General features: G+C 37.5%; 1 protein-coding gene across 1 annotated transcript; it reads left to right on the forward strand.

Annotated features, from left to right (window-relative positions):
- Nucleotides 1-1,888: 1,888 nt before the first annotated feature.
- LOC306875143 (pregnancy-specific glycoprotein 22-like) lies at nt 1,889-26,323 on the forward strand. The gene is made up of 4 exons (XM_079425575.1): nt 1,889-1,954; nt 9,192-9,512; nt 9,914-10,222; nt 25,669-26,323. The coding sequence occupies exons 2-4, from the start codon at nt 9,203-9,205 to the stop codon at nt 25,722-25,724; spliced, it is 675 nt and encodes a 224-aa protein (XP_079281701.1). The 5' UTR covers nt 1,889-1,954; nt 9,192-9,202; the 3' UTR covers nt 25,725-26,323.
- Nucleotides 26,324-27,302: the final 979 nt, after the last annotated feature.

The raw sequence follows: 27,302 nt of genomic DNA on the forward strand, positions 1-27,302 counted from the left end.
AGACAGACAGATAGATATAGTCAGATGATAGACAGACAGACAGATATATATAGTCAGATGATAGACAGACAGACAGATAGATATAGTCAGATGATAGACAGACAGACAGACAGACAGATAGATATAGTCAGATGATAGACAGACAGATATATATAGTCAGATGATAGACAGACAGACAGATAGATACAGACAGACAGAGAGACAGACAGAGAGACAGAGAGATTTTTTATTTTTATTTTTAGCCCACACTTTTATTAAGTCAGTGACAAAAGACCATCATTGCATCATCACAAAAACAATCAACACAGCAAAAAACTCAAAATTAAATCCCCCTCAAACACAGCACAACAAACCTCATTGAAACACCATTGTAATATAAAAGTTCTCAAATCTTTCATCTCTTTATAATACTTAAACTCAACTGAGATCCTAGATCTAATAAATGCTTTAAACAACAGTACACTATCCTGGCAATGCATATTTTTAATCATGTTTTTCCTTGATATATATATTGCCATTTTTGCTTGACCAACTATAAAGTTTATCAACTGCCATTTGAATCTTTGATTGCGGTTGTATCCTGCCCCATAGATAAAAACCTTGGGAGTGAAACTTTCCTTAAAACCCAAAAATAATTTTCCTAATAAAACGAAAAGTGGTTTCAGCCTATTACATTCCAGAAAACAATGATAAATCGTTTCTCTGAACCCACAAAAAACACAACCTTCATTGACATTTGGGTTAATGATCGAGACAAAAGCATTCACAGCAACAGCCCCCTTCAGGATTCTCCATTGTAGATCTCCTGATTTTTTCATCAATGGTGGTTTATATAAGACCCTCCAATGTGGTTTAACTTCATTTCTCACATCCAATTTCTCTCTCCAGACATTATCCATTTTCTCACACAGTGTTGATTTATACAATATTTTAACAAAACATTTATACATCACTTTTCCATTTAATTCATCTAATAGTAAGTCCTGAAGCCCATCCAAATTTAACAAAATACCAGACATCTCCTTTAAATCTGGTGTAATCCAGTGCTTAGGAAAAGGGTCTCTCATATCAGGAAGAAGAAGTCCTTCCTTATATCTTTCAAGAAGTAACAACTCCTCTGCTGTCAGTTTCTTTCTCCATAACTCCATGATTGTTGAGGTTTGTCGCATAGATTTTTGTCCTAATAATGATGCCACAGCCGTAATGTCTTTTAGTTCAGATCCGGCCACTTTAATTATGTGACTCATCTTTACCGTCTGGGTGTCACACAGTCTCTGAGAAAGATTCGGCACTTGTTCTGTTATGTCCAAACGGGCCCCCTTAACTAGAGGCTCCTCCAACAGCCAGAACAGAGAGTTTACATTCTCTGATCTTTTAATAATGAAAGATCCCCAAACTTTGAACAAACCAAGGTAAAATGAAGATAGTCCACTCAGATGTAGCTTTTTGGTATCTGTGAGGAACAAAGCAGTATCTAATCCAAGTCCATCCACTCTGTGAAGAATATTTTTTGCAACTTCTCTCCATACCACATCCACAGAGCCTGTTAGAAACTTTTGGATGAACTGCAATCGTAACGTTGCGTACCTGCTTGGTAAAGACACCAACCCTTGTCCTCCCTCCTCCAATGATAAAAAGAGCACACTTTGAGGGACCCAGTGCATCCTGTCCCAGAAGAATTCCACCAATATCTTTTGCAACCTGGCTAATAGTCCAGTGGGAGGTTCAACACAAGAGAGCTTATGCCACATAGTTGATGCTATTAAATTGTTCAATATTAATACTCTCCCTCTAAAAGACAGCTGAGAATGAATCCATCTCCATTTCTTTAGTCTGCCTTCCATCTTTTCTATAATACCATCCCAGTTTTTCTGTTGCACAGATACTTCTCCAAGATGCACTCCCAAATACTTAAGACCCCCTTTCTTCCAATTCAACCCACCAGGTAAAATTGGTAAGCCATTCTTCCATTTACCTTTAATCAGTGCATCACTTTTCTCCCAGTTCACTCTTGCAGCAGAAATTACACCAAATTCATTAACAGTAGACTCCAAATTAATAACATCCTTTTCCCCATTAATTAGAACCATCACATCATCCGCATAAGCTGATATTTGATGTTGAACACTGTGAACATTCCTTAACTTAAAACCTTCAATACAAGAACGCAGCTTATTTAACATTGGTTCAATTGCCAGGGAATATAACATTCCGGAGAGAGCACATCCCTGTCTTATACCTCTCCCAATTTCAAAAGGGGCACTCAAACCACCATTGATCTTCAGCACGCTCTCAATGTCTCTATATAGTACTTGAATCATTCCCCTAAAAGTGGACCCAAAGCCAAAAGCATCAAGCGTATTCCAGAGGTATTGATGCTCTATTCGATCAAAGGCTTTTTCTTGATCAATTGAAATAAAGCCTATGTCCAGATCAGAATAACCAGAGACATCCAAAATATCTCTGATGAGAGTAATATTATCCATAATGGACCTTCCGGGTATACAATAGGTCTGGTCAGAATGAACCACTTGCTCCATCACATCTTTTAATCTATTGGCCAAAACCTTAGAAAAGATCTTCAAGTCTGTACATAGTAAACTTACAGGTCGCCAATTCTTTATTTCCTGTAAGTCACCTTTCTTAGGCAACAAAGTGACCACTGCCCTCCTACAACTTAGAGGGAGGGAACCCACAGCCAAACTTTCATTTAAAACATCCAAGAGGTCCTTTCCCATCACTCCCCAAAAAGCCTTGTAAAACTCCACGGAGAGGCCATCAATACCTGGTGCTTTACCAGTCTTCATATCTTTTAAAGCATTTGAAAGCTCCTGCTCCGTAAGGGACCCATCGAGTTTTACTACATTGTCCTGTGCAATATTTGGCAAGCCATCATAAAATTTGGCAGAAACCTCCTCATTCTCTTCATATTCACTCCTATATAACTCAGCGTAAAATTGTACAGCCCTTTTCCTAATACTTTCGGGCTCTTTCAATTCCTGCCCATTTTCTGTTCGAATAGAGTGAATATATCGGGACTGCCCATTTTTCCGTTCTAGGCCAAAAAAAAACCTTGATGGGGCATCCATTTGTGTGAGCATCTGATAGCGTGATCTAACCAGAGCCCCTTGTGTCTTTATACCCAGCAGATCTGTAAGAACTGACTTTTTACGCTTGAGCATCAAGACATTTTTGTTCCCCAGTAACTTCAAACAACTTTTGCAAGTCAATGATCTGGGATTCAAGTTTTCTCATTGAGTGCGTAATATCTCGAGAGACATTGAAAGCGTACTGCTGACATAATACCTTTATTTCAACTTTCCCACAATCCCACCACTGTCTTAAATCCTTAAAACAATTTTTCCCACTTTTAAACATTTCCCAAAAATTACAAAACACATCTCTAAAATTCATATCATCCAACATAGATGCATTGAAATTCCAATAAGCACTTTTTATTTTAACATTTGCTATGAACACTTCACATAAAACCAAACAGTGATCTGAGAATCCGACTGGAGTAATAAAGCACTTTTTAACAATATTAAAGTGATGTCTAGAACAATAAAACCTATCAAGCCTGGCCATAGAAATAGCATTATCTCTGGAGTGTGTCCATGTGTACTGCCTATTATTACTGTTCAATTCTCTCCACACATCACATAAACTGTGTGTTTCAATCAATTCACGCATTACACGACTTGAAGCAGTGTGAGGTTCCAAATGGTCAAGAACATGATTTTCCGTACAGTTAAAATCCCCCCCCAAAAAAAATTATCATCAGAATTACAATTTTCTAAAAAAAACACTGACATTATTAAAAAACACAATTCTTTCCGTACCATTTGTAGGAGCATATAGATTAAGAAAAACAAAATTAAACTTTTCAAATTTTGCTTGTAGGATTAAAAGCCTACCAGGTATCATTTGCTTTATTTCACATGAAATTGGCAGAAAACGTTTAGCAAAAAGAATGGCCACTCCGCCTGTAACAGATGCGTAAGTTACACTTGCTCTTGCCATTCTTTCCTCCAGTCAATTTCATTCAAACAATCACTGTATGTCTCCTGTATGAACATTACATCTATACCCTTCTGACTAATTAACTCAAATAATAGTGCTCTTTTTTGAATATCTCTAGCACCATTCAAGTTAAGGGTGCCCACTTTTATTGCACTCATTTGATTGCAAAGGTTTAAACAACATATAGAGACACACAATAGCTTAAGAAAAAGATACCTATGTAGTTTCAAATCCATCTTCGATCTTTAATTCCAGTTTCACTTTAGAAACAAATTTCTTCAGTCTATATATCTCCTGTACTGTGAATCGTTCTTCACCTTCTCCCCTCATCAAAATTACGGCGGATTCAATGAATGCTTTCCGGTCAGGAAAGTAATCTACAACCTGGACATTCTTCATATTCTTTGTCTTTTGTAAGAAACTTCTCAATTTTACAAAAGAATAGCTTTGTTGATCCTTCTCATTGTTACCATCTACAGCCTCACTATCAGAATCATCCATTGCACTATGTTCAGTTTCATCAGCTTGTTTATCCATCACCACTTTATCACTTGTTTTCCTTGGGGATTTCCTGGCCCGTTTCCTTTTACTAGGAGGGGCTTTAAACAGAGCCTCATCCTTTTCAAGGTCATTATTATTCTCCTCAGCTAAAATACATTCAGCTGCAGCCATAACAACATCAGTTGTCACAGAAGTTTCACTTTCATTCCCATTTTCTGTACTTTCCACACCTCCTGAAACAACATCCCTACTTTCCTCACGCTCAACCCCTCTAACATCAACCGTCCTGCTGGTATCACCATCACCCCCCTCTTTTTGCGCATTCATGGTCACATTGTCAGCGCTAATGTGCTCCACATTACTGCTACCGGCATTCTCATGTGTCAACAAACCAGCACCCGCACCTTCAGCCCTCCCAGGGCACACTCGTTTTATGTGACCTTCTTTGCCACATTCATAACACTTCATTGTATCAGAAGATGCAAAAATTACATAATCAAATCCATAAATCCGAAATTTGAACGCCACATTCATTTAATCTTCACCGCTGTTTAAAATCATGTACACTTGCCGTCTAAAACAAACAACATGCTTGAGCAATGGAGACTTGCAACCAAGCGGAATCTTTTTCATTTGTGACATTATTTTGCCATGCCTAGACAACTCTGTTGTTAACAACTCATCCTTAATAAAAGGCGGAACGTTTGAGAGGATAATTCTTTTTGAATCAACGGTAAAACAGAAACTAGCGTATCTTGGATCACAACTCCACTCTGAACAACACTATTCACTTTCTCTATGGCATCCAGAAAAATTACCACAGCGCTATTCATTCGGGATGCAGAGACAATGCTGTCATAACCAACAACCTTCCCAACAGCCAAAGCACAATCTTCCACCGAACAATTAAAACCAGGCAGTACTTTAACGCCATGTCTTCGTGAAAGTTGGTCATAACTTTGACCGGGTGCCGCCGGCACCACCATAGCCACCCGGCCAACGCCGGTGTTGTGCCGAAATCGGTGACCTAGAGAAATCTGTGACTAGGGGTCGCTGTTTCGTAAAATTTAGCTCGAGAACGCGCCTGGTGCCCGTGCACATTGTCGTGACTGCGCCTGGAAGAATGTCTGTTAAGGTGCTGCGGAGAAGATGCGCTGATTGACCATGCAAGAAGATTTAATAAAGAAAAAAAACTATTATTAGACACGTTCTCTGTCTTCTGTGTGTCCCCCCCCCCATGTTTAATTTATTTTTCTCAATGTTACATCATTAGGCCAGTAAAACGAAGCTACTTGGATACTTTTGAAATTGCGGTTATGTTGTAACACAGTGTACAGTATTTGTATTTATATAGCCAATATACAAACTAAGCAAAAAAAAAAAAAAAATACAATTTCCCTTTTATGATAGGATATTTTCATGCCTGTTTAATGAACAGTAAATAATTATTGCACATGCAGTGAAAGAGTCCGCATGACACAAACGGTTTACAGGATTAATAAGGGTCCCAGTACAATATAGGACACTGAAGAAGAACTTTCTACTGATTGTAAAAAAAAAAAAAACACCAGGAGGAAGATGCTCAGGGTCATTCTGCAGGAGGCATGAGGACCATGTTGGACAACTTTCACATGCTTTGGACGAGTAGTGTAACGTCTTACAGTAAAAACTGGCAAATTTGCTGAAGTCCATGAGGATTAGGTGCACTGTATAATAATAATAATAATAATAATAATAAAGCCCTTCAGGCTCTGGGATGCAAACCCAGGACCTTCTTGCTGTGAGGCAACAGTGCTACCAACTGGGCCACTGCTATCTGAACTGTTTAATCTTAATAATAATAATAATAAACATTATTTTTCATAACATTACACACAAAAGACACAGCTGAGCATGGTTAGTTAAACAATAATTTCACATAATTATATGCAACAGGTGCATAAATGGCTATATATAGGAAGTGTCACAGTTCAGGTACAGCATCTCTGGATTTTTCAGTTTTGTGAAGAAAATTGTAAAAATACTACAAACAGACAATGGATCCTGAGATGTATGAAGAAATGTTCAAATTCATTTCAAATAATGAGTATCCTGATTCTGCAACAAAGTCAGAAAAATGTACAATTCGAAGAAGAGCCTCCAATTATGTCCTTCAAGGTGAGTTTCCAATTAGTATTGTTTTAAAAGTGTACCTTTGAGTCTGAATTTCACAAAAGAAAAAAGTCCAATTAATGTGTATTATACATTCTATAGCTACATGTATAAAACAGAAAAACATGTAACTACTCCAATGTGACATACAAAATATATTTTTTAAAACACAGTTAAACAGTTAAGTTAAAAATCTACCTTATATCTTCCTAATATGTTGCTAACCCCTTTCTGAATATATTATATGGATGGAATTATATATATATATTATATGGGGTGGAATCACACGTCTAGATACTATGAATGAATAAATAAATAAATAATCATTTTCATCTTTCCTGTTTGTTGCTTCTCCCATAAGTCATTTCACATGTCAGTCATTACAAATGTGTATATTTCAGACATATTCAAAAATAAATAAGTATTGTATTACATAGAATATAGTTTCTCCTGAGAAATTATAAACATATTTTGGTTAAATGCTGACATTGACTACAGATGAGTGTTATTCCCATTTCACCCCTTACCATTTTTGGGCTGTTGATGATTTACAGACAAAGAATTGTACTATCTAAAACACAAAGGCACTGCCAAGGAGCTCCGTGTGAAGGTAATTTGTGGCCAGGAAGCAGAAACTTGTTCCCTCCACAGATTCAGTGTGGACACTGTAACAGCAAGGCTATGTTGGGACTGACAGTAATTTTCTCTGTGCAGCATGTTTTTAAATTGACTAGCTAGTACACAGAAATGTAAAGTGTACACATTTTTGGGGGGTGGGGACTGTGCAATGTCCTTCACACAACATCATTGTAGGCTTTGTTTGAACTTTTATTACTTGACTTTTCAACAATTTAAAATTAACTTGTCCTAATTTAATTTAAAAATGAGTTTGTTTGAAATTGATAATAAATATTTGTATGTGCATATACTAAATGTGCAGTTTCTTTCTGAATAAATAAAAGCTTTAAAACAACATACAGTGCCATCTCAACTTGCTGTCCATTTTCTGCCAAAAAATAAGTAAATAAAAAGAACCAAAATAAATTAAATGTTACTGTGCTTTTTGTTAAAGTTCTTGCAATGAATCGTCACACTACATTTTTATTTTTTGTTTTCTTTTACAAATAATGAATACAGTATGTTTACAAATTTTGGATGCATTTGGGGGCCATGATGTAGCTATGTCTGTTGCTGTTCACATCTGACCAAAATGAAAGTTATAAAACAGATCACACATTATTAGTGTGAATATACACATGCTACATACAGAAAATATACAAACACACAATCTTACAACATATTTGTATTCCAAGCATTTCCTTAGTTTATATGCCTCTTTCCAAATAATCACTTGCTGTATTCCTCAACTGTAACTCACTTTGGATAAAAGCTTCTGCTAAACGAATATACAACATTCAAAAGTATCCAAGTAGCTTCGTTTTACTGGCCTAATGATGTAACATTGAGAAAAATAAATTAAACATGGGGGGGGGGGGACACAGAAGACAGAGAACGTGTCTAATAATAGTTTTTTTTCTTTATTAAATCTTCTTGCATGGTCAATCAGCGCATCTTCTCCGCAGCACCTTAACAGACATTCTTCCAGGCGCAGTCACGACAATGTGCACGGGCACCAGGCGCGTTCTCGAGCTAAATTTTACGAAACAGCGACCCCTAGTCACAGATTTCTCTAGGTCACCGATTTCGGCACAACACCGGCCAACGGTGTCCTCTTACTTTATACTTCACACAATAACTATTCCTTCTACAAAAATATACCAATATTTAAATCAATCGACACTAAACACTTATAAAAGACAGTGTGGGGAAAAACAGGACAAAGAGGAAGAAAAAAAAGGCTCACTCTCACCACATCAGCGTTCTCACTCACACGCTCCTCGCAACAATCACTCCGCACATGCGCACGAGAGAGAGAGAGGGAGAGAGACAGAGAGACAGAGAGAGAGACAGACAGACAGACAGATAGTAAACTGGCTTTCTCAAAACAACTTGATTACAGGCAAGATTTTGAGCAAACAAAGTTAAACGGCACAGAAAGCTGCTGTATGAGTTCAGAAGACTTCTTTTCTTTCATGTTATTTTGTGAAGAACACTAGAAACATGTTACATGGACAAGAGCTGCATGAAGATGATCAAAATCTACTCGTTCATTTGAACAAACATAAGGACGAGTAAATAAGTGTTTGTATTTAGCTTTATGATGATGTATATTAGTATTAACCTGAATGAACAGTTTAACAACAAGGTTGATCCTTTCACTAAAACCTGAATTGTTTTTTTCTTTTGTAACTGTTTTATTAATTATTTAATTAATGTTAACACATGGAACATTATTGCAGATTGTTATAAATGTTCAGGTGAAGGTGATCAGAAGATGAAGTGATTATTATCTGAAGAATCACACACTATCCTCTCAGTCTTTAAATGATACTGACATGTTCATCTTCAGACTGTAATAATCTCCTCATTTCTCTGTTTCTATGTGCTGCTGTCAGTGACTGTGACAATGATAGTGAAAGAGGGAGATCCTGTCACTCTGAAGCCTGATAAAGACATAAAGAAAGATGATGTGATGCTGTGGATGTTTGGAGAGGTAGGGCAGCGGACTGGCATAGCTGAAATCAGAGGAGAGACCAGAGAGATCACTATAAATGCTGCTGCTGCTGGTGGGAGATTCAGAGGCAGACTGGAGCTGGACGAGACGACTGGATCTCTGACCATCAAGAACAGCAAACCTGAACACTCTGGACTCTATTCACTACAGATCACATCCAGCGGTGGAGCTTCAGAACAGAGATATTTCCTCACTGTCAACCGTGAGTAGCTCAACTCAGTATAATAATGATCACAGATCTTCACCAGCAGTCATTACCCATAATCCTCTTCTGCAGGGAGTTCAGTTCAATGTTCAGACCCCATTCAGAGTCTGTTCTGTAGAAATCTGTGACTAAAGTTTGAACATCTTCTGAAATGAACACTGCTCCAGAAAGTATCTCCTTAAGCGTTTATTGAGATCAGCTCTCTGTATAAAGCTCACTTGGATTCATAGTTTTGTCTTTGAATGATCAAATCTGAAGCAGAGACAGTAATATAGTTTAAGAAAACAGCGAAGCGTCTTCATTTCAGATAAAACAGCATCTGAATGATCCTGATGTTCACTTGATCTAAACACACATCTGTCTTTGTTTTTCTCTGTTTCTGTGTGCTGCGGGGACAGAAACTCTGGAGGAGATATCAGTAGAAGGAGGTTCTGTCACTCTAAACCCTGGTACTCCAATACAGAGAGATGATCAGATCCTGTGGGTGTTTGGATATCAATACGATCTCATAGCTCAAATCAGAGGAGACACTAGAGAGAGAGATGATGGTGTTGGTGGGAGATTCAGAGGCAGACTGAAGCTGGACGAGGTGACTGGATCACTGACCATCACAAACACCACATCTGAACACACTGGACTCTATAAACTACAGATCATCATCAGCAGCGGAGGGATCTTGTGCAAGAAATTCTGGGTTTGCATTAACAGTAAGTAACTGTCCTTCAGTTTATTTTACAGAAGTACTCGAGTATAAGAGTGATGATGATGATGCTGTGAATGAACAGTTCTCCTCTGAACTGAATTTGGTGCACATTATAGTGTTTACTGTAACGACATTCATTTGGTCTTTTACTCAATTTATAAGTTATCCAGGTCAAAATTATGATTTAATGCAGATTAGAACATTAACATAGGCTTGAGAAATCCAACTTACTTCAATGCTATTTAAACTTATTATTAGTTTTCTTACTAAAAACATTGACTCTATCTCCTCCTAGAGCTTTAACTCTACAGACTCCGAACTCAGCCCAGATCTTCAGACTGATCTCACTTAGTGTGCTTTATCTTTTCTAACTGATCAGACTTACAGTTTTCATAAAATTGAAGATTAAAAATCATAAAAATCCCATAGATTTACTTTGACGGAATGTTCAGATGAGCCAAGACTATTCAAACTCCAACTGTCAAAATTCTAACTTAAACTCCCAGAATCCTTTGAAGCTCAATCAAGCTTCCCTTCCCTTCCCTTCCCTTCAAGATTCATCTGTGACTGAATCTTCTGTGTGACTGATTCTTTTGTGACTGAATCTTCTGTGACTGATTCTTCTGTGTGACTGATTCTTCTGTGACTGTTTCTTTTGTGACTGATTCTTCTGTGTGACTGATTCTTCTGTGAATGATTCTTCTGTGACTGATTCTTCTGTGAATGAGACCATCCGGAGGATGCATCCTTCTAAATTAGGGGTCGACCGATTATCGACCTGGCCGATTATTGACACAGATATTAAGCATTTTTATGATAATCGGCATCGGTCATTTTCAAAACCGATGTGCCGATAAAATTATTTAATTATGAAACGCGCTATTTGGCTCTGATGCAGCCTGTCGGAACTCACCACTCTGTGGCCTAGAGCAGTCTCCGCCCACCGCGCATCTGATTTGTTGAGAGTCAGGAGTCCGACCAATCAACGTGGAAGACTAAAGGCGCTCTCACACCGAAAGCGCTTGCTAACTGGTGCTGCTTCATCACGCATCAGTTCTCTCTCAAAGGCAGCAACAGACCTTGCACAAGTTGCAATAAATTACAATCCACTACACTGATTACACACACACACACACACTGAAGTGCGCGACGCTCGCGGTGTTTTCCGCATCTGCCATGACACTAAATGAGGACATAAATACATGAACATCATCCCCAGAACTGCTCTGAGAGTTACTTCATGAGCATTTGACTGTTTCGTTTGAGTAAAACGATCGTCATATCATAAATAGGCTACAGAAACATAAGAGGTCCTCATGGCAACCCGTCAAAATAAAAGTTCGGTTTATTTACTAATGCTACTACAATTATTATAACTTTTGTTTAAAAGAACAATCACACAATACGCTATTTCTTACATGTTTTAATTTTAATAGTAAACCCATTTGTTTGCCAAAAAAATAGTTAAACTCTCATTTGATTAAAAGATAAATTAAATTAATGTTTTATGCCTTCATTTGCACTGCTCTGTAAATGAAAACTAATGGAAATTAATGACACATAGGCCAAGATTAAGATACTGTCACATAGGCCAAGATTAAGATACTGTCACATAGGCCAAGATTAAGATACTGTCACATAGGCCAAGACTAAGATACTGTCACATAGGCCAAGATTAAGATACTGTCACATAGGCCAAGATTAAGATACTGTCACATAGGCCAAGATTAAGATACTGTCACATAGGCCAAGATTAAGATACTGTCACATAGGCCAAGACTAAGATACTGTCACATAGGCCAAGATTAAGATACTGTCACATAGGCCAAGATTAAGATACTGTCACATAGGCCAAGATTAAGATACTGTCACATAGGCCAAGATTAAGATACTGTCACATAGGCCAAGATTAAGATACTGTCACATAGGCCAAGATTAAGATACTGTCACATAGGCCAAGATTAAGATACTGTCACATAGGCCAAGATTAAGATACTGTCACATAGGCCAAGATTAAGATACTGTCACACAGGCCAAGATTAAGATACTGTCACACAGGCCAAGATTAAGATACTGTCACACAGGCCAAGATTAAGATACTGTCACATAGGCCAAGATTAAGATACTGTCACATAGGCCAAGATTAAGATACTGTCACATAGGCCAAGATTAAGATACTGTCACATAGGCCAAGATTAAGATACTGTCACATAGGCCAAGATTAAGATACTGTCACATAGGCCAAGATTAAGATACTGTCACATAGGCCAAGATTAAGATACTGTCACATAGGCCAAGACTAAGATACTGTCACATAGGCCAAGATTAAGTTACTGTCACATAGGCCAAGATTAAGATACTGTCACATAGGCCAAGATTAAGATACTGTCACATAGGCCAAGACTAAGATACTGTCACATAGGCCAAGACTAAGATACTGTCACATAGGCCAAGATTAAGATACTGTCACATAGGCCAAGATTAAGATACTGTCACATAGGCCAAGATTAAGATACTGTCACATAGGCCAAGACTAAGATACTGTCACATAGGCCAAGACTAAGATACTGTCACATAGGCCAAGATTAAGATACTGTCACATAGGCCAAGATTAAGATACTGTCACATAGGCCAAGATTAAGTTACTGTCACATAGGCCAAGATTAAGATACTGTCACATAGGCCAAGATTAAGATACTGTCACATAGGCCAAGATTAAGTTACTGTCACATAGGCCAAGACTAAGATACTGTCACATAGGCCAAGATTAAGTTACTGTCACATAGGCCAAGACTAAAATACTGTCACATAGGCCAAGATTAAGATACTGTCACATAGGCCAAGACTAAGATACTGTCACATAGGCCAAGATTAAGTTACTGTCACATAGGCCAAGACTAAGATACTGTCACATAGGCCAAGATTAAGATACTGTCACATAGGCCAAGATTAAGATACTGTCACCTTTCTGCCATCTTTCTGCGCGTTCTTCAATCCACAGACTGCGGTGGCGCAGAGGAGAGGACAAGGTGTGTGTGTTTATCGATAGATTGTTATAATATCTACATCTGTGCAGTTCTTTGTCTTAAATACAGTTTACAAAAAGTCATGGGAGAGCAATCGGTTTCCAATCTTCTGTAAAGTTTTCGCAGCATTCAGCACTCATCACACCACAGCTGTTTCCTTCAGCGAAAGCCCTTAACACATTATACGCATACTTTATAAAACGATCACGTTATTGCTATTTTCATTTGAAAATTTAGCTTTCAATATAGAAGTTAATATTACAGTGCATGTGGCATGAACTACCATACAGTTATGCATAGAAGTGATTAAAGACAGTGCCAGACAGCACTCAGTCCGTGCACTCATTTTAATTGCATATCAGAGTGATTGACAGAGATTGAAACATTGTGTGTCCTTCTCACAGACTGCTTCAGTTTTGCTGTTTTTTTATTTTTTTTATTTTTTTTTACTTTTAAAAGTTAATCACAGCACCCACATAGTTTAATCCATTGTCCAGCCTTATAGCTGTGTTGTTTATATTGCTAATATGGATAGTCAGTGTAAGTTTAAAGAGATATGATGTTTTATGTTTACAATTTTCTGTTTGTACTTCAGCATAGAAAAAGATTTGTACTAGTAATGCAAACAGTAACATTTTTGGTTTGTACAGTAAACAGGTGTGTGTGTGTGTGTGTGTGTGTGTGTGTGTGTGTGTGTGTGTGTGAGAGATCAGGTAGACTTGTATTTGGCTTGTACTCGGATGTTATACCCATCTATGCAATACAGTGGAATACTGCAATAAGTTTAGTATACCATCCTACCCTATTAATACATTTTTTTGTAAATATTTATTTATTTTTTATTATTATACCATCATTGGGGGCTGACCCCCCCTAAAATGAAAATCCTAGCATCACCCTTGGTCATCGCTCAAAAAATAAAAAATAAAAATAAAAACCTATCCAGATAAATGGCGCCATCCGGATAGAGTGAATTGTGGTTGGATGAGAATATAAACCTATACCATTCCGACACCCTATTGGTTTGTACGCGATCCATCGCACCTGCACATGACACAAATCACGTCACACTCAAAAAAGATTATTTCTTAAAAGTGATTATTTCTCCACTACTGGCTCATTTATCAAACGGGTGCTTTCTCTTCGTCCGTTGTCCTCACAGATTCCTGCAGCTAAGCTTGGATGTACATTTACATTCCAATAAAGGTTATTGATGACATGCCTCTGAAGTTTGACTTTTTGCACCATTACAATACTTACAGGCAACTAGTCATCATATCTTCCGCTCCATGAAACACGTTAATGCTCAGTAGTACACATATATGGTTTTTTAATGTATTTGCATTGTACTAAAATGCGTTCATTTTCAGTGGGCACATATCCGGCTGAAACAGGTAGCCTAGTGCATCCCACATTTTTCAACATTAACATTTTAATATAACATTATAGTCATTATGGCCTTTAGAAAAATGTTTTTTTGAGGAGGTGGGGTAGTGCACAATAGGCCCCTGTGCCGCGGCCTAAGCTTTTGTCCTTAATGGCATTTTTTTTCCTTCCATTACTTTTACTTTTATACTTTAAGTAGTTTTGAAACCAGTACTTTTACATCTTTACTTGAGTAAAAAACTTGTGTTGATACTTCAAGTCCTACAGAAGACTTTTTAAACCCTAGTATCTATACTTCTACTTGAGTAATGAATGTGAGTACTTTTGACACCAGTGCTCTCCATTCACTCTAGACTAGTCCAGGGATGTGCACAGGAATTTTGAGGGGCAGTTGCTCTGACCTGAAAAAAAGGGCACCCCCCCCCCCCCCCCCAAAAAAAAACTCACGGGCTATATGAAGGACTGAGAATAACAGGGTCTTTATTAAAATATATATACACAAAGAAGTAAAACACTGAAATACAGCACTCAATCACCTTAACTACTTCTTAAGCCGGGCTCACACTGTGCGATTTTTAATAATCTTTTGCGATTGTTGCTTGTCACACTGTACGAACATGATCCCCATGTCAGACTGTAGGATCTCAGTTGTCTTAATGTCAGACTGTACGACAGTCAAGACGCGATAAAAACCAATAGGGTCTAGCTGCAGACATAGGGCGAGTGGAGCTCCACTCAAGAGCGGAAATACGTCACCTCCACTCGCGACGCGTCCGCCATGTTGGTCCGGGCAAAGGTGAGTGGAGCTCCACTCAAGAGCGGAAATACGTCACCTCCACTCGCCGAAATACGTCACCTCCACTCGCGACGCGTCCGCCATGTTGGTCCGGGCAAGGGCGAGTGGAGCTCCACTCAAGAGCGGAAATACGTCACCTCCACTCGCTATTTATTAATTGTTATATACACATGTATAAATGGTGCTTTGCATATAATGTCACCTCTTTGTACATAATGTTGATATTTTTTATACTTTTATCTTGGCATTAATAATAATAAACTAAGCTTTTACGGTTTATGACACGACAGCGCTCTCTTTATTATTTTTTTGCCCCAGCAATTTGCACTACAGACATAAAACCATAGAAGTAGGTTTAAAATACACATTTTGAGGTCCTCTGCCTTTTGTTCATGTTTATTTTTTAACTATACATATTTCAACTACCAATGTAACATTCCATACATTTTAGAAAGTAAACACTGTGTGATATTTAGCAGTGAACATTAAATGAAACATTTGTATTTTAAGCTAAATAACAACATATACCTTCTTTTTTTAAAATATATATACATTTTTTTTTGTTGTTATATTAAATTTTGTCTGGTCTGTTTTTCTGTGTATGTGGTATAATCTGTAAAGCATGTTGGTCAGCCTGTTGTATATGTGCTATACAAATGAAATTAACTTGAACAAATCAAATAGTAAAATAATGACTAATTTCCACAATTTAACAATTTTAATGGAGTAAAAAAAACAAAAAAAACAACATCTTACACTATATTGAAAACATGAATTGCAAGTAACCAAAATTGTTACAGTAAAGACACACTGTGTGCGCGCATATACACACTCTTTCACTCTTTGCCTGTTCCAAGACCTCCATCGTCTGTAAAGCAATCCCAGCTACAGTAGCCAAGGTGGTCATCTGAGGAGTAAAACCCCAAAAGCACTCCCCGTTGTCCATTTCCCTGGTAGCCAGCCCCACAGTCTTTGTAAAGCTGGCTGCACTGTAGGCGACTGCACCTAGAGATGGTGTACGGCTTTCTGTACATTTCATTATGTCTCTTTGAATATATTTTCCAATTCACTACACCTGTTCAGAATCAAAACACAGTTATGACAGAACATTAAGTCACAATTCAGACAATAAATGAACATCTTTAACTGTCAAAAGTTTCATGTTGGAAATGGAAGAGAGTAAGATAACCCACAAAAAACAAGAGGGGGCAACCACACTTCTTGAACTCACTATCAAGCCAGCTGAAGTGGGCCTCCTGTTGAAAATGCTCCTGGCTGACAATGTTGTTAAATCTCTGGCATGTCAAATCTGCCTGAGGATTGCAGAGCAGCCATCTGATATGGCATGTCATCCTGAACATAAGAACAGTTGTAAGGTAATTCAAAACAATTAACATTAAACATTTTTATGTTAACACTAAGACTTCACTTACAATGGTGAAATCAAATGCTGCCTCCATAGTTCAAATTCAAATTCAAATTCAAATTCAAATTTTATTTGTCACACACATATACATACGTAGTACGACATGTAGTGAAATGTATTGTACGACTGTCCAACAAATTGTCCAACAAAATTAGGAAAACCTCAAGTTTACAAAAAATACAAATAGAAAAAGTACAGTAAACATATATACAGAAATAAACTAGCAATAAAATAAAATAACAAATAGATATGAGAATAAAAATAGATATGAGGAATAAAAAATAGAATATGATTCTATATAGATTCTATAAAAAGTAAAGTGTATGTCAGTGGTAAAGTGTCCGTGTGCTGTGCAGTGAAGTGTATAAGTGAGTAAAAGGAATACTAAAGACAAAAACAAATGGTATGTAAGTCCCACTCATTTATCCTTACGTAACCTTTTACAAAGGTTATGTACCAGACATAATATAAAAGCATAAAGGCTGATATTTTGCCATGTCTGTGTATGAGCAAAAATTCACAAAGATTAATAAAAATGAGGTGCTCAGTAATAGCGTTAATGGGCATAATGGACATGGTGTGGACACAATGGATGTTGTGTGGACATCAATAAACATCCTGAAAATGAGCTTGGCAACTCACCATAACCATGAATACGCCACAGTCAATCCCAAAATGTTGTAGGGGTAGTCCCTGTTTGAAGAAAGAACACCCATTTTGAAGAATTTACAATGATGGTCAACCTTATACATGTTGTTCTTGTACATTTTCATTGTACTGTAAATGAATATTACCTCAACATCCAAGCCTGACTGTTCTTCCCATGGCCCAGGAATGAGCTGTTGTGTAACAGCCCTGATAAAAATCAAGACAGCGTTACGAGGAATATTTACAATTTAAATACACAGAGTATGATTCAGCTGGGGAACACAAACAATGCAGAACATTCAGTGTTTGGTTGAACATGAAATGCCAACAATGCTTACATCCTCTGAACGTGAGGAGGTTCTATATCTGTGCAGTTTTCCTAAGCAGCATTGAAAAGTCAGGGGAACGTGACTACCAAAAGTAGTTGCATTAATGTGGGCAAGTCAGGGGAACATGACTGCCAAAATAGATCATCCTGTTGTAACCTCAAGATGTCTCGGTAGGGCTTGTGGCCAAAGCCTTGTTCCCGCTGTGCATACAGTGAATCGAGGAACAGTATTCCTCTTTTGAGTGGCAGCATCACCTATGAGAATAGCCTTGGCAATGAGATAACTTGTCAAGTGGAATATTCCAATAAGTGTTGCAAAAAGGAATCTTCGTATGCTTCTTTTTAACATCAACGGTGTAGCTTGACAAACTTTCTTAGAATGCATGCATTACTTACACATAGCAAAAAATGCCCTTGTGTCCACAGTGGGAATATAAGTGCATCTTTCTCTGTGGAGTCGACCTTAAAGAAAGCATATTATGTTGCCAATTCAAATCAGTTTATTTATTGCTGTACAAATGGGTAGGTCCTTACAGGAAGACTGTCTAAAGGGTCACAATTCAAGGGTGGGAGCCATGTTGGGGGGATGTGGAGGTCCATAATAAAGATATTTTTCCCCTACAGAAAGACAGCTGACTTACTTTCTTCATTGTACTACACAGAACTCACATAGGTCCCACTAAAATATAGATTGCTGATGGCAGTAAGTGTTGTACAATGCTGCCCACAATGGTACGAAGGGCCAACATCTACAAGGAAAATGAAACACTTAGACTTATTGATGCTAATATTAATTAATGCCACTGCATTTGATCTGAGAGTAGCATTCACCTATCCCCAACACTAAACTGCTCCCAGTTAATAGGCATTAGTTCAACATTGCTCGCTAGAAATGTCTAATTCCATCGTGTTCATTCATCCATTTGTGCGTAATTTCATCCAAACCCTGTGCGTTCTGCTTGCACTGAACGTTACGACAGCGTCAGTTCGCCATTGTAGCAATGATAAGATAAAATTACCTGAGTTAAAGTTTGAAGAACTCACAGCGACGCCATTTTGAATTATTTATGTGTGGAGGTGACATATTTCCTGTTAGCGAGTGGAGCTCCACTCGCCCACGGTCTGCAGCCAGACCCCTCTCATAAAAACGGACGTACTCCAGAAGACTTGTCCAGAGTTTTACGTCATCAATACGTGACCCGCGTTCTCTCGCTATAATGGTAGCTAGCAAACAACAGCAACGTGTAGCGTTAGTTTTATTAATTACATGCCTTGATGTAAAAAAAAACAAACAACGAAAAAGACGACGTGTGTGGAGCAAGTCATGGCTGGGCAAAAGAGGACTTTATGGACTTCCAGTTCTACAGAGCGAACTTGAGCTAATTTTGTTATTCGAGTTTAAACATCCTGCCCCTTAATAAATAAACTTTAAGTAAACTTTACTTTGTACATATATTGTTTTTACAAATAACGAATGGTTTGAAGTTGTCGCGTCATCAAGTTCAGTGCTCCTATTGGTTCTTGGTTTGACGGTCGTCGTAGGAGATGTCACACTGCAGGAAAGTGTCTGAAATGTTCTGACACTGCCAGAATTTAATCGGAGGAAAAAATTTATCAACGGCCATTAATCGGCTGTCGGTGAACATGTCAAACCAGCGATCTAGACAACCGATTTTAGCCTAGGATTATAGGAATCTTATTTTAGGATTTTCAAAATTTGTCTCAGACGAACAAATCATGGCCAAAATCGCACAGTGTGAGCCGGGCTTTAGCTGGGAAATCCAGGGGATTCTGATTCTATCAGGATTTCTAATTTGGTTTTCATTTCATTTTGAGCAAGATTTGTTTAAATTGTTTTGTACAGATTTTCAAAGTGTGTCCTCCATATGTTTTCATTGTGAATGGCCAATTCCTCCTTTTGTGGTCTATAGAGAGTGGTCCAGCTGTTACAGAAGTTATTGGTATTTATTAATTTGGTATTTCTTGGTTGTTTTTTGGTTTTCTTTTTGATGATTTTTTCAAATTGCACATGGATGCTGATTGGTGGAATATATCTGTAATGTCCTTTAGTGCCAGATTCTACTTTATTTTGTGGATATGTGTTAATTATAAATTTGTCCAATAATTATTTGATAGTTTGACTTTCTAGTGCACTTTGATAGTTTTCTTTGCTGTTTTTTGTTCATTTGTAGGATTGCTGTAGTCTTAGTAAATGGGAGGGCTGTCTGCATATTTGATTGTTTTGAGTTTGTTTAGATCGAGGGTAATTTTACAGCGGTCTGACAGAGGTGTTTGAGGACTGACTGTGAATGCTCTGAGATGCACTTGATCAATGTCTGTGATGAAATAATCTACAGTACTGTTACTAAGAAAAGAATGAAAGGTATAACCACCAAAAGCGTCTCCTCGTATGCGATCGTTCTCTATATACAGGCCCAGTGATGGACAGAGCTGTAGTAGGCTTCTCCCACTTCTGTTTGTGAAGTTGTCATCATTTTTCTGAGGTGATCTATCTATCTGTCTGTCTGTCTCTCTGTCTGTCTGTCTGTCTGTGACAGCCTTCAAAACATTCAAACTGAAAACCTTTTAAAACTTTTTCAAACTTTCTGGTCCAGCTTTCTCAAGCCAGTTTAAAGTTGTCTTGATGAAATTGTGTATCTAGTTAGTTTGGCTTGGCAATGCCAGCATAGGCCATGTTCACACAGCAGCAGAATACGGTTGTCAGTCCTGTATTTGAGTCCTTAATACGGTTACGTTCACACACAGTTCAGTTATTTACGGGTGTGACAACCGCATTCTGTAACCGAACTCACACCTGTACATTTTCAGGATTCACAACTGCATTCTGGGAACACAGACGCTGTGTGACCGGATCAGGACTGGTCAACTAGTGTCTGTGACTTCATACAGAGAGACAGATAGCCGCTCTGCTTACATACGCGCGTCTACCGTGTGTTACGTGTTTTCATGTGTGTTTTCGGTAACTTACAGTGACGGAGAAATGAGCTGCGTGTCATCTGAAAGTTTTAGATCCTGTTAGTTTGACTAATGCTCCGCTCTCCACCCAAATTTAAAAGCTGCTGTCAGTTAATGAAGATTTGAAGAACTGGACTCTTGTTGTAGACTTTGTTTTATGGACGTCGCCATCTTTGATTTTACTTTGATCACTGTCGCTATGGTTACTGGTAAGGAATACGGGCTTGACTTCCATTGCATGTTCATACAATACAGCATTTACATGTGTTTTAAAGCCTATTAAATTAAAACATTAAAGTGATTTCATACAATCTACTAATTAGAAAACTAAATTCAGGTGTTGTGACTCCTTGTATGTGTGACTGAAAGCCGTGCATCACTTCTGAACGCTCGTGCCCAGCACATTGACTCTCGCTGTCCTCGGAGCTCAGACGGACCAACAATACAAGATTATTTCCAAATACATGATAGCTTGGCTAATATCATCACCTGAACATAAACTGCTGAGAAATAAATATGGATTATTATGAGCATTATATTGGATTTGAACATTAACGCAACTGCATTTACATACCAAAAAACAGAAAATCATTCATTTGTCTTGGCTTTTATTCATTTATTGCTCTAACAAGAATCAATATTTAATAAACTATGCAATTTAATCTTACATGTGATTCTCAACACTTACAAACCTAAAACGTGCTCTTTTATGCTATTGCTTGCAATTACTTACTGCACAATTTAACTGGTATCTACACTTTTATTATAATAATAAACTTGTTTGTTAGAATAGAAAATTACAGCGGTCTATAACAGATATTACCAGGGTTTGTACAAGCTGCTGAAAATGCTTGAAGCACTATACACTTTGACTTTTTGAAATGTAAGCTAAATCCTAAAAAACCTTTAAAACTGCCATATTTATGAAAATGTGCTTAAAACAATATATATGAAATAAAGTTAATTTTTCTATTGACAATTTCTCTTGTCATAAAAAGCTTCTTCATCACAATTCAATATAACAAGGGTCTAACATATTATGAACACAATAACTGTTGTAGCCTACTTTTTAAATCATTATGGGTGGGTTGCAGCAACAAGGATTAAATTAAGTTTAGAGCTAATCAAGGATTTGTTGATCTGGGTTTTATTTACATAGAGTTGTGTTGCACCACTTAATTTTAAACAATTAAAAACGATTAATTTTCTCCACCGTGATGGATTCGTCATGTAGTTAAATAGCAACAATATTAATATTCCTTATCCTCGGTCTCTGACAGAAATTGCTTTTGTCGATAAAGGAAATAAACTTGTGATAAAACTGTCTTTATAAAGCACTACATAGAGAGACTGTTGATCAAACGGCTGATCAAGCAAGCAACAAATCTTTGAGGCAGCTGCATATGAATTTCATGATCTATATGAAATATATATTTATTGTATCAATTAATGGAGTATAGCTTATGACAAAACAACTGAGAGAAAATAACTGGCATGATTGACGGAGTGACTACCTCCGCTCATGATAGCGCCGCACGCGTGAGAAACCAGAGGCGCAGACGCGATCCTGTCTTCTTTTCTTTGTCGTACGCCGAGATGCACCGAGATAAGTGACGGATTCACATCCTGGACTCGATAGCAGACGCGAGTTTACTACAGGCTGCCATGACCCTCACAATCTGTGCTCAGTGCACTTTAATTTTCATTTATATTATAATAAACACCTCTCTGAGACCTGACGACACACACACTGTTTCTGTCTTTGTTCAATCCGCCACATACTGTAACTGTAAGTGCACTTTAATGTATTTAAACCTCCTCGCCTGCAAGTTTAAAATTAATCCCTAATTGAGATTTAAATCTGAGTTTAAAGTTATGGAGCAACAGGATTAAAGTTATTCTATCTTAAATATAAAATAAATCCAGGATCAAAAGGAGTTTAAATGTAAAGTTGCTTATTTTTAAACAAGGTTTACATTTTGATGCAACAAAATTATTAGATAAGCCTTGATTTAATCTAGATTTAAGATGAATCCTTATTGGTGTAACCCACTCTAAATCGTTTATATATTATAATTGTTAAATAACCATTTAATAAGTGACACAATCAAACATTACTGCTTAAAAATGTTGAAGGTTCAATTCTTAAAGCATGAAATTAGATGCTGAATTAATGAATTTGAGTTTAATGTGTTTATTATCAGTAAAGTAATCATTAAATATTTATAATCAATCAAAAATGATTAGTTGTTTATATCAATGTGATTCAGCGATGAAGGCCATAATACTAACATTGTCCACACGAGGGAGCCACAGGACAGCAAATCCTTCAAGAATTCAATTCAAAGACTGAAAATGGTTAAATAAAGTGACTAAACTACAAAATACATATAAATTCATTGTTTTCATGAAGTTTTCAACTTCAGTAAAGCCTAATATAAGTATGCAACAACTGTAATCTCAATACTTATAGAATATTAAGTTTTTTATTTTATTTTTTATCATCTGTCCAAGCTGTTGTTATAGTCTAATAGGCATTTTTATTAGAATAGAAAATAGCAAGGGTCAAGAACGCCGGACACACAAGTACTCTGGCTCTTTTGCCCCAAGGCTGCCCAGACTGGCTTTATCAGAGACCTTTGGAGGGGCAGGTGCTCAAAGTATAAAAGGGGCACATGGAACACACTTTTAATAGGGCTGTGCTTCTTGCTTCTTTCTAGATATGTGCCTCTAAATGGATGCTTCTGTATTGATACAGCAGCAAATGCCATGACGCAGGTTTGAAAAAGAAACACTGAACACAAAAGACCATTTTAAGTTTACATGTTTACATAAGACATTTTTTTGCACCTCTTAATTACTCTGGAATGATATTATTATTATTATTATCATTGAGTTTACAGGGTATGGTGGTTTTGCTGTTGTAAACTACTGTTGTTGTTGTTGAAAAAAATATTCCTGTCTTATTTAAATAGAATTCTATTCTAATCATGTTCTGAATTTATTCCTTTTTTGAATGATAATGATTATAAAAACAGGACTGATAAGTATAATTCGGAGGACGAGAACATCAGTATACGCCTGTTTTAGCAGTTTTGTGATAATTATTAAGGCGCTCTGTGTTTTTTTTTAATTTTTTTAATTTTTTTATGAATACTGTAGTAATAATAATAATATAAAGTATGAATAGTTTTTAGTCAGATAACATAAAGACAAGATACCTCGACGCACTTTAAACTTTTCCTAATTAAACAGCAAGAACGAAAGAGAACAAGCACCTTTGTTTTTACTGCTGTGTGTAGAACTACGTTAGCTGCATTTTTAATATTTAATATTCATTTTAATAATTGTCCCCTGCACTTTATTCGAGCTGGAGCAGGTGTTTCACTGTTGCTGAGCTGAAGAAAAAGCAGAAACGTTTTTACTGGTGAAACGTGAAGACAATAAACACACGATTGAGAAAATATATGGGTTCTGTGTGTTTTTCAAGTTATCTGCAGATAATAAACTATATGAAAAATGCAGTACTGATTGACATCATTTAGTATAGAAACTATAAAATATATTTCCTGAATTATTCTGTGATAAAAATGGGAAAAGGGTGTTTGTAGTAGCCTTTATAAACCAATCATAAAATTGTCATTAGGAACACTGAACACAAATATTGTAGCTAGCCTTGTTTCCACAGGCTGCACACAGCAATATAATCAACAGCTGTGCATGATCTCTTCACGCCGTTCTCCTAAAATAATAATAATTCAATCATATAAGTTTACAAGCACTCCACTTACCGGCAGCCGCGGACGTTATTGAAGGCATCCTAAAGGTGTCTGAACGTGAGGGATCGTCCCGGATGAGATCGTCAGGTGAAAGGTCATCATGTGGATAATAAAATTTATGGCTAAACTATTATTAATTCATTTTACTAATAGTTAGATTGGGCAGTCCTTCACAAAAGGGCGTTTAATTACTAAAAAAAATAAAGTTGCCTTGACAAAAGGGCACTTTGGGCATCGATGAGGGCAGGTGCTCAAGCGCCCACCGCACCCCCCTCTGCACGTGCCTGCAAGCCAACATCAAAGTTAGCCTTTGAACTGTAGCCTCTAGTTATTAATGTCACTGCCAGGATCTGCCACTGTGAAGAGGCAATATGCAATAACTGCCGAGGACTCGCAGCGTGCTGAGGAGCGGCATGAGGCTTTCAGACACGACTCCTTCTCTTCTTTATAGTTCATTCAGGCCATTATTTTAATGTTAAGAGTGTATTTCTCTCAGAGAGACAGTGTGCTGTTATTAACTGACTCTGCTCTCCGTCTGATATTGTGTGTTCATGCTCAAACATTGTCAATGATCTAAAGTTGCTGAGTATTTCATTCAGCCTTTCTTCATATCAGCACTCTGTAAAAAACATGTATTATACTGTTCTCCTCGGAAACAGATCTTTATTGTGAACTGATGAAACAGCATCTGAATGATGTTAATGCAGTAACTCTGTGTTTCTCTGCTTCTGTGTGCTGCTGTTACAGATCAAGTGACGGAGGAATCACCGATGAAGGAAAATAATGGTGAGAATATCTTTAACTTTACAGTAATATCATGATCTGATGTGTGTGTGATTCGGCTTCATTCAGATTTCAAACAGATGACTGTAAGAGAATTAAACAGCAGCTGTCCTGAGAGAAATGCTGCACAGATCCAAGAGAGAAGCACTAAATATACAATTCAACTTCAGTTTGCATGTTCTAGCATGACTGAGTTCACAAATATAATGTCCTTTTCATTTGTGAGAAAAGTGCTTGAACTAGATAGAAATGTATCTTCTCTGTTTTTAATTCATCATTGTCTCTGTGCTTCTCTGTATCAGGAAAGCGAGGGAACGAATCGGCGGCTGTAGAGATGCGGTCACTGATGCATGATTAAGTTCCTGCTGGAGTGAATGAGGACGAGAGGAAGAGCCCCGCCCACTCCTGTCAATCACTCTGACATCATCATCCGCTCCAGCTACAACACAAACATGCTTCTGCTCGACTCCGTCCAGTCAAAGAGAGAGAGCTTCATGCCTGTTATTATCAGTCTGACTCTCACAGATCTGATCTTGTGTGCTTTTATAAGATGTTTTACCACAGCAGTATTCCTCTAACCACTGTTTTTATATCATTCATGTTGATGATCAGTGTCTCTAAAGCTGAGATGCATGTGTGTATAGTGCCTTTGTATTCAAGCTGAAGCTCTTGAAATTAGCCTTACTGCAAACGCCTTTGTTCAGTTCTATAGTGATATGATACATGTGCTTTGTGTTGAATAATATTGATATTATTGGTAATATTGAATGATCTTCTATCTGATCATTTCTGTCCTCGAGTGGACAAACACTGATACAGCTTCTGCTTCCTAACAACTCTTTAAACATGCAACACATAAACAATATACCTATATATATATATATTATACTGGTAATATAATACACGCTTGAGTATGAGTGATATAATCTCAATAAATAATATAAACGCAAAATTGTCAAATGGGTTTCTTCATACTGTATGTACACACATATTACACATAAAAACAATCACAAGTCAAGTCAGCTTTATTTATATATCGCTTTTAACCATACAGATTGTGTCAAAGCACTTAACAGTATCAGATTGGAGGATAGAGTGTCAGTAATGTATAAAAATAAGATTAAACACTCAATTTTCAGTTAAAGGCATTTCTTTATGCCACTGCTGTGTGTGTGTGTGTTCACTGCTGTGTGTGTGTGTGTGTGTGTGTGTGTGTGTTCACTGCTGTGTGTGTGTGTGTGTTCACTGCTGTGTGTGTGTGTGTGTGTGTTCACTGCTGTGTGTGTGTGTGTGTGTTCACTGCTGTGTGTGTGTGTGTGTGTTCACTGCTGTGTGTGTGTGTGTGTGTTCACTGCTGTGTGTGTGTGTGTGTGTTCACTGCTGTGTGTGTGTGTGTGTGTTCACTGCTGTGTGTGTGTGTGTGTGTTCACTGCTGTGTGTGTGTGTTCACTGCTGTGTGTGTGTGTGTGTGTGTGTTCACTGCTGTGTGTGTGTGTGTTCACTGCTGTGTGTGTGTGTGTGTGTTCACTGCTGTGTGTGTGTGTGTGTTCACTGCTGTGTGTGTGCACTATGGATGGGTTAAATGCAGAGCACGAATTCCGAGTATGGGTCACCATACTTGGCTGAATGTCACTTCACTTCACTTTAATATTGAGTTCAGTGATGTCATTGTCTAGCTCAGTTTAGTTTAAATAGTATCTGTCAAATCAAATTGATGATAATCGCTAGAAATGAAGTGTCCCCAACTGAGCAAGCCAGAGGCGACAGCGGCAAGGAACCAAAACTCCCCTCTGGGACAGAATGTAGAAAACCTTGGGAGAAACCAGGCTCAGTCGGGGGGCCAGTTCTCCTCTGACAGGATATTAGTGTTTATTTACTTATTTTAATTAAAATTTTAAGTGTATAAATGTATTTGTTTCTATTTTATATTGTTGCA

Source organism: Barbus barbus, assembly GCF_936440315.1.
Source record: "Barbus barbus genome assembly, chromosome: 9".
Taxonomy (NCBI): domain Eukaryota; kingdom Metazoa; phylum Chordata; class Actinopteri; order Cypriniformes; family Cyprinidae; genus Barbus; species Barbus barbus.

Bases quoted from the DNA above. Each gene is read 5' to 3' on its own strand.
- LOC306875143 (XM_079425575.1), top strand. From the start codon at position 9,203: ATGATAGTGAAAGAGGGAGATCCTGTCACTCTGAAGCCTGATAAAGAC. The intron at 9,513-9,913 runs GTGAGTAGCTCA...CTGCGGGGACAG, and splicing joins ATATTTCCTCACTGTCAACC to AAACTCTGGAGGAGATATCA. The intron at 10,223-25,668 runs GTAAGTAACTGT...TCTCTGTATCAG, and splicing joins ATTCTGGGTTTGCATTAACA to GAAAGCGAGGGAACGAATCG.